The 18,202-nt window shown below is 44.4% G+C and overlaps 1 protein-coding gene across 2 annotated transcripts in view; it reads right to left on the bottom strand.

Moving 5' to 3' along the window:
• Window positions 1-17,145, bottom strand: part of PRXL2C (peroxiredoxin like 2C) — a 56,232-nt gene extending 39,087 nt beyond the window's left edge. Inside the window, exons 1-2 of one of the 2 annotated variants that reach the window (XM_069762477.1) lie at window positions 16,889-17,145; window positions 12,179-12,247 (exon numbers count right to left, since the gene is read on the bottom strand). In XM_069762477.1, the coding sequence (XP_069618578.1) occupies window positions 12,179-12,247; window positions 16,889-17,083 (264 nt within the window). In that variant the 5' untranslated portion in view covers window positions 17,084-17,145. The remainder of the gene's footprint in view (window positions 1-12,178; window positions 12,248-16,888) is intronic. The other variant, XM_069762482.1, reaches the window with a different exon arrangement.
• Between the last annotated feature and the right edge of the window lie 1,057 nt (window positions 17,146-18,202).

Consider the following 18,202-nt stretch of genomic DNA (forward strand, 5'->3'; position numbering starts at 1 on the left):
ATATAGAATGCTCTGCACCGTTCATTATGGCCCCATAGATGCTCCACATAAAGCTGTGCCATATATAATGCTCTGCACCGTTCATTATTGCCCCATAGATGCTCCATATAAAGCTGTGCCATATAGAATGCTCTGCACCGTTCATTATGGCCCCATAGATGCTCCACATAAAGCTGTGCCATATATAATGCTCTGCACCGTTCATTATTGCCCCATAGATGCTCCACATAAAGCTGTGCCACATATAATGCTCTGCACCGTTCATTATTGCCCCATAGATGCTCCATAGAAAGCTGTGCCATATATAATGCTCTGCACCGTTCATTATGGCTCCATAGATGCTCCATAGAAATCTGTGCCATATATAATGCTCTGCACCGTTCATTATGGCCCCATAGATGCTCCATATAAAGCTGTGCCATATATAATGCTCTGCATCGTTCATTACGGCCCCATAGATGCTCCATAGAAAGCTGTGCCATATAGAATGCTCTGCACCGTTCATTATGGCCCCATAGATGCTCCACATAAAGCTGTGCCATATATAATGCTCTGCACCGTTCATTATGGCCCCATAGATGCTCCATAGAAATCTGTGCCATATATAATGCTCTGCACCGTTCATTATGGCCCCATAGATGCTCCTTATAAAGCTGTGCCATATATAATGCTCTGCACCGTTCATTATGGCTCCATAGATGCTCCATAGAAATCTGTGCCATATATAATGCTCTGCACCGTTCATTATGGCCCCATAGATGCTCCATATAAAGCTGTGCCATATATAATGCTCTGCATCGTTCATTACGGCCCCATAGATGCTCCATAGAAAGCTGTGCCATATAGAATGCTCTGCACCGTTCATTATGGCCCCATAGATGCTCCTTATAAAGCTGTACCATATATAATGCTCTGCACCGTTCAGTATGGCCCCATAGATGCTCCTTATAAAGCTGTACCATATATAATGCTCTGCACCGTTCAGTATGGCCCCATAGATGCTCCTTATAAAGCTGTGCCATATAGAATGCTCTGCACCGTTCATTATTGCCCCATAGATGCTCCACATAAAGCTGTAACCCATATAGAATCAAAGAAATAGAAATAGAAAAAGCAGCACTCACCCCAGTTCCTCAGGTGAAAAAAACTCCTTTAATAGGCATGGCACAAAGTTCCAAACTTGGTGTAGTACAGGCTACGGCATGAGAGGGAGGCAGTGCGGGAGGGTGCAGTGACGAGACAGACGACGGCCGTTTCGCGCAAAGGCGCTTCTACGGGTCCATGTGAGTTGTGCTGGTGATGTCAGTTCCTTTTATAGGAATGGACATCACCCAAATGTTACATATAAACATAATTAATTGATTAAAAACAACATCACTTGTTCTTCTACCACTAAGATTCAAACGGATTAGATGAATACTGCCATGTCCAATTTATCATTTAGGCCATGTTCACACAGTGCGTTTTTTACCGCGGAACCGCGGCGGTTTTGCCGCTGCGGTTCCGCAGCTGTTTTCCATGCAGGGTACAGTACACTGTACCCTATGGAAAACAGGACACACTGTGCACATGGTCCGGAAATTGTAAAAAAAAAGCCGCGCTGAATAGCTCCCGGAAAAAAGAAGGAGCATGTCAATTCTTCTTCCTGAACCGCAGCGGTTCTGCACCCATAGACCTCCATTGTGAGGTCAAAATCGCAGTAAAACCCGCAGATCAAAAATATATCTGCGGGTTTTACTGCGATTTGATGTGCAGAACCGCTGCAGCAGGAAGTGCGGGGGAGCGGGCGGAAGTGCGTGGGCGGAGTGTGGCTGCCCCCCCGTGCTCCGATCCCGCCCCCCCCGTGCTCCGATGCCCCCCCCCCCGTGCTCCGATGCCCCCCCCCCAGTGCTCCGATGCCCCCCCGTGCCCTAATCTCCCCCCCTTATACTTACCCGGTGTCCGTCCGGCCGTCTTCTCCCTGGGCGCCGCCATCTTGCAAAATGGCGGGCGCATGCGCAGTGCGCCCGCCGAATCTGCCGGCCGGCAGATTCGCTCCAAAGTGCATTTTGATCACTGAGATATAACCTATCTCAGTGATCAAAATAAAAAAATAGTAAATGACACCCCCCCCCACTTTGTCACCCCCATTGGTAGGGACAATAAAAAAATTAAGAATTTTTTTTTTTTTTTTTTCACTAAGGTTAGAATAGGGTTAGGGTTAGGGGTAGGGTTAGGGGTAGGGTTAGGGGTAGGGTTAGGGTTAGGGTTAGGGGTAGGGTTAGGGTTAGGGGTAGGGTTAGGGGTAGGGTTAGGGGTAGGGGTAGGGGTAGGGTTAGGGGTAGGGTTAGGGTTAGGGGTAGGGTTAGGGTATTTTCAGCCATTTTAGCCCTAAAAAGCTTCCTAGGAAACACACAGTAAAAAAAAGGATAAAAAAACGCATCAAAAAAACGCATCAAAAAACGCATCAAAAAAGGACAAAAAAAGGACCTGCGTTTTCTGCCAAGAGCTGCAGTTTTTTAAAAAAACTGTCCTGAAAAAAAAAGGATGGAAATCCTGAACGTGTGAACATACCCTTAGACCCCAAGGACCTTGTGCATTCGTTTTGAGGATCCATCTGGCTTCACACTGTAATAACAACTTGTTACGATTGCCACCCTGCTAGGGGATTTTAACTATCTCCAAGCCAGCAAAGCTAAGGGAACACGGGTTACCACCATGCGCATCTTGTATATGCTTCACTAGGCGTACTCGCCCCTTCCCTGTCACAATAGAATTATAGTGCTCACGAAACCTCACCATTAGGGGTCTAATAGTTTTACCTATGTAAAAACGGTTACATGGACAGTAAATCACATAGACTAAAAATTTGCTTTTACAAGTAACAAAATCTCTCACGGTGTGATAAAGAGTACCCACTTTAAGAGGATTATCAGTTTTATGTAGGTGACACATGCTACAATTGCCGCACTTGAAATTACCTTGTGGCAAAGAATTCTTGATCCAATCTTTATTATCAGCGGTGAGACGGTTTTTTATCACTAGATCCCCTATATTAACCGGTCGTCTATAAGCAAAACGGGGGCTACATCTGGTTAAATTACGAAAATCTGAATCATTAGTTAGCACGTGCCAATTTTTACGTATAGCCGCATGAATCTCATTGTCGAGTGTACTATGCTTAAACACAAACGAAAAAATACCGCTATCGTTGCTGTCAACGGGCCTACTATACTTCTTTTTATTCTTACCCCTTTTCAGAAGGTCCATTTGGGACAAACTAGCCGCCCGTAATTCTGCCCGCTGCAATATGTGGTTAGGATAACCCCTGTTTTTAAAGCGCAATTTCAATTCCTGTATTTGATTTTGATAACTTTCCTCGCAGTTATTGATTTTCCTCAACCTTACCATCTGGCTGTATGGAATGCTATTCTTCGTATGGTTCGGATGGGCACTATGATAATGTAAGACATTATTGGTTGCAGTTGTTTTCCTATGGACACTCGTATTTAATGCCCCCTCCCTGATTTCTATTCTTACATCGAGAAAGTCTAGCTCATTATTTCCGAAAACTGACGTAAATTTCATGTTTTCATCATTATTTTCATTCAGGAACACCACAAAATCATTAAATGTCTGTTCTCCTCCATCCCATACAATAAAGACATCATCGGCAAAACGCAGATATAATCGTATATGTTTCAAATAAGGGTTCAGGGGCCCGGAGACGTGCTTCTCCTCGAACGCTGCTAAAAACAGGTTCGCGAAAACGCACGCCACCGGGGTACCCATCGCGGTACCGACCCTTTGACTGTACCACCTGTCCAAAAACTTAAAGGTGTTGTTAGATAAAACAAAATCCAACCCCTCCAAAATGAAAGACACAAAGTCCTGATCTTTCTCTGTGTTTGCCAAAATCCGCTGAATTGCTTCCAACCCCTTTTGCTGCGGGATTCTGGTGTACAAGTTGACGATGTCAATTGAGGCTAAGGAGAAAGTAGGTTGCCAAGTAAAATCTTTGAGGGCCAACAAAAAATCCCCTGAATCTTTAACAAAAGAGGGTATTTTTAAGAGCAAGGGTTTTAACAGCCAGTCCAAGAATTGAGAAAGCGGTTCTGTCACAGAGTTTTTTCCCGAAACAATAGGGCGTCCCGGAGGTTTCTCCGCGTTTTTGTGAACTTTCAGGATGCTGTACCAATTTGGATATTGAGGAAACTCTGGTATTAATTTTTCCGCTCGTTTTTGAGTTATCTGTCTTGGAGGCAATAACCACACTAGACATGGGGGGCCATACAGATGATTCTCTTCAAATTATTAATTTATCTAATAAAACACTCACAGGGGACCAAATTAAAGTTCTATCACGGGGGGTTAATTTTTGTTTGCCGGAAGAGTTTGATTTAAGTGAATTTAAAATCGATCTTTTCAAGAGTGTGAGAAAGTTGCATCTGTTTAAACACTTTTGTAAGAGTAAGGAGAAGATATCAGCACCTGTCACCACAGATACACCGGCCATAGTGGGACCTCTGGGTTTTATGGCGTACCCTAACATAGATCAAAGGGATATAGAAATGACTACTTTATTGGCTGGATTGAGTTATAATTTTGAAGAGCTATCCGAGGAACGGCAGGTACACGATGACCCCGCCCCTACGGATCCGTTTGTGGGAGGGGTTCAGTCTAGCTGGATGCCCCCAATTTCTCCTGGGAATAACATAGATCTCTTTCAAGATTTAGTCATCAAAGATATAGAGGCGATTTTATACAAACAACCGCCAAAAAATCTATCAGTGCAGGAGAAGAGAGCGTTAGGGGAAATACAAAAATGGGATGATGTCATCGTCAGAAAAGCCGATAAAGGCGGCAATATAGTAATCTTAGATAAATCTTATTACATAGAAGAAGCGCTTTCCCAATTAAATGACGCCAATACTTATTCGATCTTAGATAATAATCCCACAAATGGTATCAAGGCCAAATTGAGGACTTTTCTGCGGAAATACGTGGAAAAAGGGACGATAACTCAAAAACGAGCGGAAAAATTAATACCAGAGTTTCCTCAATATCCAAATTGGTACAGCATCCCGAAAGTTCACAAAAACGCGGAGAAACCTCCGGGACGCCCTATTGTTTCGGGAAAAAACTCTGTGACAGAACCGCTTTCTCAATTCTTGGACTGGCTGTTAAAACCCTTGCTCTTAAAAATACCCTCTTTTGTTAAAGATTCAGGGGATTTTTTGTTGGCCCTCAAAGATTTTACTTGGCAACCTACTTTCTCCTTAGCCTCAATTGACATCGTCAACTTGTACACCAGAATCCCGCAGCAAAAGGGGTTGGAAGCAATTCAGCGGATTTTGGCAAACACAGAGAAAGATCAGGACTTTGTGTCTTTCATTTTGGAGGGGTTGGATTTTGTTTTATCTAACAACACCTTTAAGTTTTTGGACAGGTGGTACAGTCAAAGGGTCGGTACCGCGATGGGTACCCCGGTGGCGTGCGTTTTCGCGAACCTGTTTTTAGCAGCGTTCGAGGAGAAGCACGTCTCCGGGCCCCTGAACCTTTATTTGAAACATATACGATTATATCTGCGTTTTGCCGATGATGTCTTTATTGTATGGGATGGAGGAGAACAGACATTTAATGATTTTGTGGTGTTCCTGAATGAAAATAATGATGAAAACATGAAATTTACGTCAGTTTTCGGAAATAATGAGCTAGACTTTCTCGATGTAAGAATAGAAATCAGGGAGGGGGCATTAAATACGAGTGTCCATAGGAAAACAACTGCAACCAATAATGTCTTACATTATCATAGTGCCCATCCGAACCATACGAAGAATAGCATTCCATACAGCCAGATGGTAAGGTTGAGGAAAATCAATAACTGCGAGGAAAGTTATCAAAATCAAATACAGGAATTGAAATTGCGCTTTAAAAACAGGGGTTATCCTAACCACATATTGCAGCGGGCAGAATTACGGGCGGCTAGTTTGTCCCAAATGGACCTTCTGAAAAGGGGTAAGAATAAAAAGAAGTATAGTAGGCCCGTTGACAGCAACGATAGCGGTATTTTTTCGTTTGTGTTTAAGCATAGTACACTCGACAATGAGATTCATGCGGCTATACGTAAAAATTGGCACGTGCTAACTAATGATTCAGATTTTCGTAATTTAACCAGATGTAGCCCCCGTTTTGCTTATAGACGACCGGTTAATATAGGGGATCTAGTGATAAAAAACCGTCTCACCGCTGATAATAAAGATTGGATCAAGAATTCTTTGCCACAAGGTAATTTCAAGTGCGGCAATTGTAGCATGTGTCACCTACATAAAACTGATAATCCTCTTAAAGTGGGTACTCTTTATCACACCGTGAGAGATTTTGTTACTTGTAAAAGCAAATTTTTAGTCTATGTGATTTACTGTCCATGTAACCGTTTTTACATAGGTAAAACTATTAGACCCCTAATGGTGAGGTTTCGTGAGCACTATAATTCTATTGTGACAGGGAAGGGGCGAGTACGCCTAGTGAAGCATATACAAGATGCGCATGGTGGTAACCCGTGTTCCCTTAGCTTTGCTGGCTTGGAGATAGTTAAAATCCCCTAGCAGGGTGGCAATCGTAACAAGTTGTTATTACAGTGTGAAGCCAGATGGATCCTCAAAACGAATGCACAAGGTCCTTGGGGTCTAAGGGTATGTTCACACGTTCAGGATTTCCATCCTTTTTTTTTCAGGACAGTTTTTTTAAAAAACTGCAGCTCTTGGCAGAAAACGCAGGTCCTTTTTTTGTCCTTTTTTGATGCGTTTTTTGATGCGTTTTTTTGATGCGTTTTTTTATCCTTTTTTTTACTGTGTGTTTCCTAGGAAGCTTTTTAGGGCTAAAATGGCTGAAAATACCCTAACCCTACCCCTAACCCTAACCCTACCCCTAACCCTACCCCTACCCCTACCCCTAACCCTACCCCTAACCCTACCCCTAACCCTAACCCTAACCCTACCCCTAACCCTAACCCTAACCCTACCCCTAACCCTACCCCTAACCCTAACCCTATTCTAACCTTAGTGAAAAAAAAAAAAAAAAAATTCTTAATTTTTTTATTGTCCCTACCAATGGGGGTGACAAAGTGGGGGGGGGTGTCATTTACTATTTTTTTATTTTGATCACTGAGATAGGTTATATCTCAGTGATCAAAATGCACTTTGGAGCGAATCTGCCGGCCGGCAGATTCGGCGGGCGCACTGCGCATGCGCCCGCCATTTTGCAAGATGGCGGCGCCCAGGGAGAAGACGGCCGGACGGACACCGGGACGCCGGGTAAGTATAAGGGGGGGAGATTAGGGCACGGGGGGGCATCGGAGCACTGGGGGGGGGGCATCGGAGCACGGGGGGGGGGGCATCGGAGCACGGGGGGGCGGGATCGGAGCACGGGGGGGCAGCCACACTCCGCCCACGCACTTCCGCCCGCTCCCCCGCACTTCCTGCTGCAGCGGTTCTGCACATCAAATCGCAGTAAAACCCGCAGATATATTTTTGATCTGCGGGTTTTACTGCGATTTTGACCTCACAATGGAGGTCTATGGGTGCAGAACCGCTGCGGTTCAGGAAGAAGAATTGACATGCTCCTTCTTTTTTCCGGGAGCTATTCAGCGCGGCTTTTTTTTTACAATTTCCGGACCATGTGCACAGTGTGTCCTGTTTTCCATAGGGTACAGTGTACTGTACCCTGCATGGAAAACAGCTGCGGAACCGCAGCGGCAAAACCGCCGCGGTTCCGCGGTAAAAAACGCACTGTGTGAACATGGCCTAAATGATAAATTGGACATGGCAGTATTCATCTAATCCGTTTGAATCTTAGTGGTAGAAGAACAAGTGATGTTGTTTTTAATCAATTAATTATGTTTATATGTAACATTTGGGTGATGTCCATTCCTATAAAAGGAACTGACATCACCAGCACAACTCACATGGACCCGTAGAAGCGCCTTTGCGCGAAACGGCCGTCGTCTGTCTCGTCACTGCACCCTCCCGCACTGCCTCCCTCTCATGCCGTAGCCTGTACTACACCAAGTTTGGAACTTTGTGCCATGCCTATTAAAGGAGTTTTTTTCACCTGAGGAACTGGGGTGAGTGCTGCTTTTTCTATTTCTATTTCTTTGTTTCGATGTGCAACACTTTGGTTCTGAGCAAGCACCTCCCCGTCTTCAGTAGAAGCTTAAGCCGTCTAGCCTACCGCTGGGATTTCCCCACTCGCAGCTGTGCTGTTTCACAAGTAGTCTCTTCGGTGCCGATCAGCTGTGATTCTTCTTCGCCTACCCATATAGAATGCTCTGCACCGTTCATTATTGCCCCATAGTTGCTCCATAGAAAGCTGTGCCTCATATAGAATGCTCTGCACCGTTCAGTATGGCCCCATAGATGCTCCACATAAAGCTGTGCCCCATATATATTGCTCTGCACCGTTCAGAATGGCCCCATAGATGCTCCTTATAAAGCTGTGCCATATATAATGCTCTGCACCGTTCATTATTGCCCCATAGATTTTTTTTGGACATAGAGCATGTCACTTCTTTCACGTTTTTTCAGAGTTTTACAAAAATGATGCAAAAACACAGGTATCATTATTTGCTGCGTTTTTGCTGCTGAAAAGTCAAGGATATTAGCATGGACAAAGAGACAAAAAAACGCACCAAAAACGCATCAAATCCACAACAAAAAACGCACCTAAACCTGCGTTTTTGCAGCAGCTTGTTTCCTGCCAAGAAGATCAGGTTTTGCTGCAGAAAAAAAAAAGCAGCAAAAACGCCCTGTGTGAACTTACCCAAATAGTTAACAGCCACAGCTGGAACCTGCCGCAAGCCACAGTTCTTAGGTATGTAATATAGCCGGTATCTGCCACATGTGAAGGGAGCCCCCTTACACTTAAGGACCCCTCCTCTGCCTCCTTCCTCCCAACACATGCAAGCAGAAGGCAGGGGAACGGTGTGATCCTGAAGACAAATTGAGAACAGCCCTTTAAGAATCAACACATATCATCAGTGGCGTAACTACCGCGGTCGCAGCGGTCGCCAGTGCGACCGGGTCCGGCAGGTCAGGGGCCCGGGCCCGGCAGGCAGGCTCGGACTGGCAGTGCCTCCCCCCGCTCCAGGGCCCCCCCCCGCCGCTGCCTTGAATACTCACCCTGCTCCAGCGATGGTCTCGGCGTCTGCACTGCAGCTCGTTCCTGCTTGAGCGGTCACGTGACACCGCTCATTAAGATCATGAATATGCGCATATTCATGATCTTAATGAACGGTGTCACATGACCGCTCAAGCAGGAAGAAGGTGCTGCGCCGGCGCCGCCGCCTGGAGTCGGGACAGAGCGCGAGGGATGTCGGCACGGCCGTGCAGTGGGAAGACAGGTGAGTATGAGGGCCGGGGGGACGGGGGATGAAGGAGGACATAAGCCGGCGCGCCGATCAGGAGCGGAGAGATAAGCCTGCATACAGGGGGGAATATAAGCCATGCAGGGGGGGAATATAAGCCATGCAGGGGGGGATATGAGCCATGCAGGGGGGAATATAAGCCATGCAGGGGGGGATATGAGCCATGCAGGGGGGAATATGAGCCATGCAGGGGGGAATATGAGCCATGCAGGGGGGAATATGAGCCATGCAGGGGGGAATATGAGCCATGCTGCAGGGGGGAATATGAGCCATGCAGGGGGGAATATGAGCCATGCAGGGGGGAATATAAGCCATGCAGGGGGGAATATAAGCCATGCATACAGGGGGGGGGGAATATGAGCCATGCATACAGGGGGGGAATATAAGCCATGCATACAGGGGCGGAATATGAGCCATGCATACAGGGGGGGAATATGAGCCATGCATACATGGGGAGATATGAGTCATGCATGCAGGAGGGGTAATATGAGCTATGTATATGGGATAGGAGGGAGATGAGCCATGCATACAGGAGGGGGGTCATTATACAGTATTGAGCATCATGTGTGGCCGTTATACAGTATGGAGCATCATTTGTGGTCATTATACAGTATTGAGCATTATGTGGGATCATTATACAGTATGGAGAACTGTGTGGCCGTTATACACTATGGAGCACTATGTGTGGGTGGTCATTATACAGTATGGAGCACTGTCTGGCCATTATACAGTATGGAGCAATGTGTGGCCATTATACACTATGGAGCATCATGTGTGGCCATTATACAGTATGCAGCATCATGTGTGGCCATTATACAGTATGCAGCATCATGTGTGGTGGCCGTTATACAGTATTGAGCATCATGTGTGGCCATTATTCTATGGGGGTTACATTGAGTTGTATGGCAGGGCTGCAGGGGGGGGGCCCCATTTGGAAGTTCGCACCGGGGCCCCTAACTTTGTAGTTACGCCACTGCATATCATATATCACTTTATGCTGTAGATAGGTGATGTGTGCAATCTGAAAAAATAAAACCTTTACAAAATTTGTCGGTAAGACAAAGCCCCACCTCTCCTCCCAAAGGCATATCTTAGAAAATAGAAAGGTATTGGTGGATTTACTGTAGCTTTCAATCTGTTGCTGGATATTGTCCTGAATAATTAGCATTTTATTTCAGATGAAACTGAGGCGTTAAGTGATCTGGGTATGACACAGTAATTAAAGGTTTGGGTTAATTTTGTTTAAGAAAATTCTGGTCTATGTGCGTAATTTGCTATAGAAAAATAAACTATGCTTTACTAGCCCAGGTCCACTTCTGAGTCTCCGCCACTGCTCCCGGGGTCAGTTACTGGCTGTAGCGCTGATGTCACATGAACAGCATGGCAGCCAATCAGGGAGAACAAATTGGATCGTTTCGTCTCCTCAGCCGGAACCGCTAAACTCCATATATGGCTGCCTTGCTGTCGACGTGACGTCAGCGCTACAGCCAAAAATTTACACCGGGAGCACTCGTCGGTGGATGGCGGTAAATAAAGACATCAGGTAGTGACAAGGAAATAAAATGGTAGGCTATTAAAGGGAACCTGTCACCCCGTTTTTTGAGATTGAGCTATAAATACTGTTAAATAGGGCCTGCGCTGTGTGTTCCTATAGTGTATGTAGTGTACCCCGATTCCCTATGTATGCTGAGAAATAACTTACCAAAGTCGCCGTTTTCGCCTGTCAATCAGGCTGGTTAGGTCGGGAGGGCGTGGTGACATCGGTGGTTCTTCCTCAGCTTTACGTTGGTGGCGTAGTGGTGTAGTGGTGAAGACACAGCGCGCGATCTGCGCTGTAATCCCTTGCATCGGTGGGGGCGGCCATCTTCCTGGGGCCGCGCGTGCGCAGATCGAGTGCTCTGCTGCACGGGGCTTCAGGAAAATGGCCGCGGGATGCCGCGCGTGCGCATTAGAGATCGCGGCGGCCATTTTCCCAAAGCCGAGTTTGCATCTCGGCTTTGGGAAAATGGCCGCCGCGATCTCTAATGCGCACGCGCGGCATCCCGCGGCCATTTTCCTGAAGCCCCGTGCAGCAGAGCACTCGATCTGCGCACGCGCGGCCCCAGGAAGATGGCCGCCCCCACCGATGCAAGGGATTACAGCGCAGATCGCGCGCTGTGTCTTCACCACTACACTACTACGCCACCAACGTAAAGCTGAGGAAGAACCACCGATGTCACCACGCCCTCCCGACCTGACCAGCCTGATTGACAGGCGAAAACGGCGACTTTGGTAAGTTATTTCTCAGCATACATAGGGAATCGGGGTACACTACATACACTATAGGAACACACAGCGCAGGCCCTATTTAACAGTATTTATAGCTCAATCTCAAAAAACGGGGTGACAGGTTCCCTTTAATAAAGCTAAAGAATCAGGTGTAGGGAAAACAACATGGGGAGGCAAATGATTGTTAAGTGCTCTGTCTTGCTTAGAGCACTTCATGACTAATTTGCGTATGAATTGAAATTCTAATTACTTGGGAATTCAACACTGGGTAAAGGTGCCCATGGATTCACATTTCAAACACCTGAATGCCCATATACCGTAAGCAGTTTGGGAGGGACTGATATCTTTCAAATTCCGATTGTATAAAGAAAGAGAAATATTGACAAATATTTTTGTGGTAATATACAAATATTCAATGCAATCTAATAGGAACCCGCATTTTAAATATTTTACTAATTACTATTATATTTCATTATTACAGCCATTATTATTATTACTAGTCCATACCTGTAGATAGCTTTTTGGAATCTTAGCCAAATCTTCCACGTATTCTTTACATATATAACAGAGAAAATTCTAAAAAAAAAAAAAAAAAAAAACAGAAAAAAACTTTCATGAGCAGCTTACTTTATGCACCATATATCAGTGTCCCCTCATTTGTGATGAGCATATTTTACGTTCTTGTGCTGTCTGTGCTACAATTGGCTATCACGCAGCACACTAACCAGTGTTATTAGACAGGGGTGCTAAGATGACAATTTTTTTTTCAGTGTCCGCGTGTTTGAAAAAAATAAAAAATTTGCAGCATGCATTAAATTCATATTTTTAATCCATATTTTGGATAAGATTCACCTATTCAAGTCTATAGGTCCCAAAAATAAATCGGATCACATATTGATCATCCGTATTGATCCGAGTTTTATGGATACATTGTCATTATTAACATAGGAAACTGTACTTGGTATTGTAAAGTCTTTTAAAAAGCTGATGTATAAAACCGGATGCCGTATGAACTTATAGAAGACACTAGGAGGCAATGAAAGTCAGACATTTTCTCTGGATGAAAATTGGACAATTTTTTGGACACTCGTTTGAACCCGACCTTACACTAATGGCTCATTCAGATGTCTTAAACATCGGGAAGAACACGAATCGCTAATGCACGGACTGACCGTGGGTCTCCCAACCCGTGCATGACAGCCTCATAGAAATACACAAAGATGTCATACTCGGGAGAGTCAGAGCCAATACGTTCACTGCAGTCCGATCTCGGACCGATTTGTACTGAAGTCTGAATGGGTCCTTAGAAAGTGAGTTTGTACAATATCTTGTCTATAAGTTGAACCTAAAAACTACTAAAGTCATAAAACTGATATGTACAGTAGTGTTCAAAATAATATCAGTCCAAAAGGACTAACCAGATTACTCACTGTTTTTAGTATAAATTATATTACTACATGTCAAACAATTTACCAGTTGGAGCAGTAGATTCTAAGAAAACCACCAGACTCAGCATTCGTGATCTGCATGTTTTTGAGTCTGTGTATTAGAACAATTAATTGAAAGGGGGTGTAATCAAAAGAATAGCAGTGTTCAATTAATGAGATCAATCATTCTGTGAAGAAACAGGTGTGAAGCCAGGACATGTTGTACATGCCTTTCTCCTTGAAAGCCTGAGAAGTATGGGTCATTCGAGGCATTGTTCAGAAAAACAATGTACTTTGATTAAAAAGTAGATTGGAGAGGGTAAAACTTATAAAGAAGTGCAGACAATGATACACTGTTCAGCTAAAATGTTCTCCAATGCTGTAAAATTAAAAGCCAAACCAGAGAGACGTGGTAGATAACGGAAGATGAGAGAGAGAGTTTCCGACGCTAGCGTTTGATGCGCCGCACAACGGGTGCAGCGGATGCATTTCTCCGGCGCATCCGCTGCCCCATTGTGTGGTGCGGGGAGGTGGGGGCGGAGTTCCGGCCGCGCATGCGCGGTCGGAAAAAGCGGGCCGTCGACAGCAAAAAACGTTACATTTAACGTTTTTTGCTCCCGGCGGTCCGCCACAACACGGCGCAAGCAGGATGCGTTTTTTTCCCCTAAACGACGCATTGCGACGTATTAAAAAAAAACGCCAGTGTGAAAGTAGCCTTACAGGAATTAGAAATTGTTCCTCGCAAGCTCAGTTTAAAAAAAACGGAATCCGTTGCTGTCCGATTTTTCGACGTACACAAAAAACGTTACTATGTCCGTTGTCTCAGGGCGGCGGACACAGAATTTACGACGTGAGGCCATCCGTCACAATCCGTCGCTAATACAAGTCTATGAGAAAAAAACGGATCCAGCAGCAACATTTGCTGGATCCGTTTTTTTCACAAAACGACGGATTTTGACGGAAACAAAAATACTGAGGTGTGAAGAGGCCTAAAGCAAGAAGTCCCCACAAAGTCCCACTGTTAAAAAAACATGTACTGAAGATGATACAATTTGCCACAGAACACATCAACTGGCCTAAAGAGAAATGGAGAAACATTTTGTGTACTGTAAAACTGTAAAATTTAAAACTGTAGAAGTAAAAAAAAAATGTTGGGGGTCCAAGGAAACAGTTCATCAGACAACCCCTAAACTCTGCATTCAAGCCACAGACATTCTGAAGACAGTGAAGCGTGGTGGTGCAAGCATCATGATATGGGCATGTTACTCTTACTATGGTGCCCGATCTATTTACCTGGGATCATGGACCAGTTTGCATATATTAAAATATTTGAAGAGAACATGTTGCCTTACGCTGAAGAATGATATGCCCTTGAAATGGGAGTTTCAACAAGACAACGACCCTAAACACACCAATAAACAAGAAAAATCTTGGTTCCAGTCCAACAAAATTAAGGTTATGGAGCGGCCAGCCCAATCCCCGGACCTTAATCTAATAGAATACTTGGAGGGTCACATCAAAAAAGATGTTTGAGGCAAAGCCAATGAATGCCAAAAAATTGTGGGATGGTAGTCCAAACAACCTGGGTTGGAATAACAGGTGACAGGTGCCGGAAGTTGGTTGACTCTATGCAACATAGATGTGAAAAAACTGTGTATACAACTAAATATTAGGTTAGTGATTCACAAGAATGCTAAATCATCAGAAAAAATGGCACATATTGTGAGTTTGTAATGACAAATGCAAACACTGCTATTTTTTTAGAGCAGCCCAATGTTCATTTTTTGTTAAAGTACCGTAGTTAAAAATATATATATATACACATTTCTCTTTGCTTGGAATTAGAACACAATGTGCAATGTTCCCAATGCAAGGAAATAAAAACTAGTATAAAGATTTTGTGACTAAGGCCCCTTTCACACATCAGTTTTTTGCCGTCAGGCTCAATCCGGCGAATTCTGAAAAAAAACGGATCCGGCAAAAGTTTGCAACACATGGTCTCACATTTCATCCTCTTTTTGCTGGATCTGTCGAAAATTGGTTTTCCGACGGCTGCAAAAAAAATGGACATAGTAACGTTTTTTGTGTTCGTAAAAAAAAAAACGGACAGCGATGGATCCGTCGCCATCCGTCGTTTGCTACCGGCACCGGATGCTACCGGCATCCCTATGGCACCGGATTCTGTTTTTTTTTAACTGAACATGCTCCAATTTTTTTTGGGATCCAATTAGAGGGACCAGCTAGTCTGATCCGTCGAAAAAACACATCCGCCCCATCAGTTTTTCACAATCTGCAAAAGATCCGTTTTTTTCAACATTCGACGGATTGTGCCTAAGGCCTCTTTCACACATCAGTTTTTTGCCATCAGTCACAATCCGTCTGTTGCTGCTGGATCCGCTTTTTCCTCATAGACTTGTATTAGCGACGGATGGCCTCACGTTTCATCCTTCGTTTGACGGATCCGTCGTTAAAAAGTCTTTGTCCGTCGGCCGGAGACAACAGACATAGGCTACTTTCACACATCAGTTTTTTGCCTTCAGGGATAATCCGTCTATTTTTGAAAAAAACGGATCCTGTGCAAATTGTGAAAAACTGATGCGCTGGATCCGTTTTTTTGTTGGATCCGTTTTGGTTTATCGGGTATACAATTCTGACTTCTTATTCCAGGGACGAGAGAGAGAGAGAAAGGAGAGGTGAGAGAGAAACTCCAGAATTGAAAATACAGGAACGAGGCATGCTCAGTGCGAAAAAAATGGAATCGGTAGCCGTATCTAGTCACTTCACCACACGTTTCATCTGTTTATCGCTGGAACCGTCGCTGAGCGTTTTTTTCGCCGGACAGAAAAAAAAGATCATATGGACGTTTTCTCCATCCACCAGAAAATAAATTTTGGACTTTTCTGAACTTTGCATTTCCAAGCGAATTTGAACACAGCAATTAAATTTGCTAGGATCAGCACATTATAAGAAATTCTAATGCCTCACTACTCACCTCTCCGATTGCTCACTGCCCACTCTCCGGTCCTCAGGGTCTCTTCTTTGGGCTTTTGCATGCCTATAACACACAGTGACCCCCGAGGACTGTTGGTGGCTGGAGACCCCAGCCTATAGTGAAAACAGGTAGATGAGGCGCGTGACGGCTGAAGACTGGACAGCGAGTAGTAGTGACGTATTCTTTTTAATTACCCTTTGTTTTTACAGCATATGTTTATTATGCTCTACAATCTGGAGAGATGATAAAGCATAATAAATACAAAAACATTCAGCGGTGAATAACTTACTGCAAATCGAATTTCCCTGGGAAATCTGAGAGAACTCGAAATTCGACAGATCCGCTCATCACTGAGCACAAGGCAAAAAAGTGACGGAAATGGATCAGGGCCTTGTGGAGTGTTTGAGGCAACAGGTAAACGCTGGGGCTCTGTTGTAATATTAATATATACTGTTTATGAAATATACCGCCAAAATATTAGAAATCACAGTCATTGTTGACTCCGAAGACATTTTTGGCATCTAGGTGCCAAAACCTAATGCAGCTGCATAATTGTAAAAGACATTAAATGTAAAAGGCATATAGGTTTTATCCTGCAATGCTAATCCAGAGCAAAACGCCCCGTCCTTGAGGCAACAACCAGTTTTCTTCATTTTAAGATAAAAATTCCTTCCTGGTTCCAAATATGGCAATCAGAATAACTGTCTGCTGGTAGTCACCATAACCTGGGATAATATTAATACACATAAGGCTGAAGATACCTCATTGTAGAGCAGAATAATAAGATCAGGGTCTTACCCGCACAAATATTATAATGGATTTTTTATCTCTGTATAAGTCCCCGAATTCAAAAGTCTTGCCATACTGATCCCTCAGGGGGCAGGGGGCAGCTGATGCCACGTCTGGGTGATACATGGCGTCCCACAGATCCACACTACTGACATCCGTCCTTCTGCCTATTTGCTGGATGACTGGGGATCTTTCTGCCGCCATGTCAGTTTCCTTTTTCAGATGGGTGGGATACAATACAACACTCCCTGAGCCAGGAGACAGTTTGTAGCAACAGTTGCTCTAACATGGGAGGAGATCCCAGGGCACAAACTGTAGCTGCACAGCAAGTTAACCCCTTGAGTGGTGCATGCCTTCACTGCTGGACAGTTTCTACTAGTAAAACTCAGCGTGTTGGGCACATTCTACATGACAACTGGAAATGCTGATGCAGCAGAGCTCCTTGTGATAGACAAATGATGTGACAAATAATTTGGAGTTATTTCACCCTACTTCACATATATTATACAACTATGAATATGCAAGAATAATAAAGCGGTTAAAAATGCGAGCACCTGAGAATGTAAGAAGCCATCATAAATTGTATGTTGTACATTAGGCTGCAGTCACACTATCAGTATTTGGTCAGTATTTTACCTCAGTATTTGTAAGCCAAAACCAGGAGTGGGTGATAAATGCAGAAGTGGTGCAGATGTTTCTATTATACTTTTCCTTTACTTGTTCCACTCCTGGTTTTGGCTTCCAAATACTGAGGTAAAATACTGACCAAATACTGATAGTGTGACGGCAGCCTCACGCTGTGTATAGTGTGAATAAGAATCAACGCCTTCGATGGAGAAGGATGTTATCAATACCATGGAGGGTAAGGAAAGCAAACAAATCAATTTTCGAAGAAAAGTTGTTTCCATTTGTACTGAGGGACTTCAGAAACAGTGCCACCCCTGACAATGGAGTAAGAGGGTATGTGCAGACGTTTCGGATTTGGCTGCGGATCCGCAGCGGATTGGCCGCTGCGGATTTGCAGCAGTTTTCCATGCGGTTTACAATACCATGTAAACCTAAGGAAAACCAAATCCGCAGTGCCCATGCTGCGGAAAATACCGCACAGAAACGCTGCGGTTTATTTTCCGCAGCATGTCAATTCTTTGTGCGGATTCCGCAGCGTTTTACACCTGCTCCTCAATAGGAATCCGTAGGTGTAAAACCGCAGGAAATCCGCGGTAAATCCGCAGGTAAAACGCAGTGTGTTTTATCTGCGGATTTTTAAAAAACGGTGCAGAAAAATCCTCACACAAATCCACAACGTGGGCACATAGCCTGAGT

Source organism: Ranitomeya imitator, chromosome 1 (assembly GCF_032444005.1).
Source record: "Ranitomeya imitator isolate aRanImi1 chromosome 1, aRanImi1.pri, whole genome shotgun sequence".
NCBI classification, from domain to species: domain Eukaryota; kingdom Metazoa; phylum Chordata; class Amphibia; order Anura; family Dendrobatidae; genus Ranitomeya; species Ranitomeya imitator.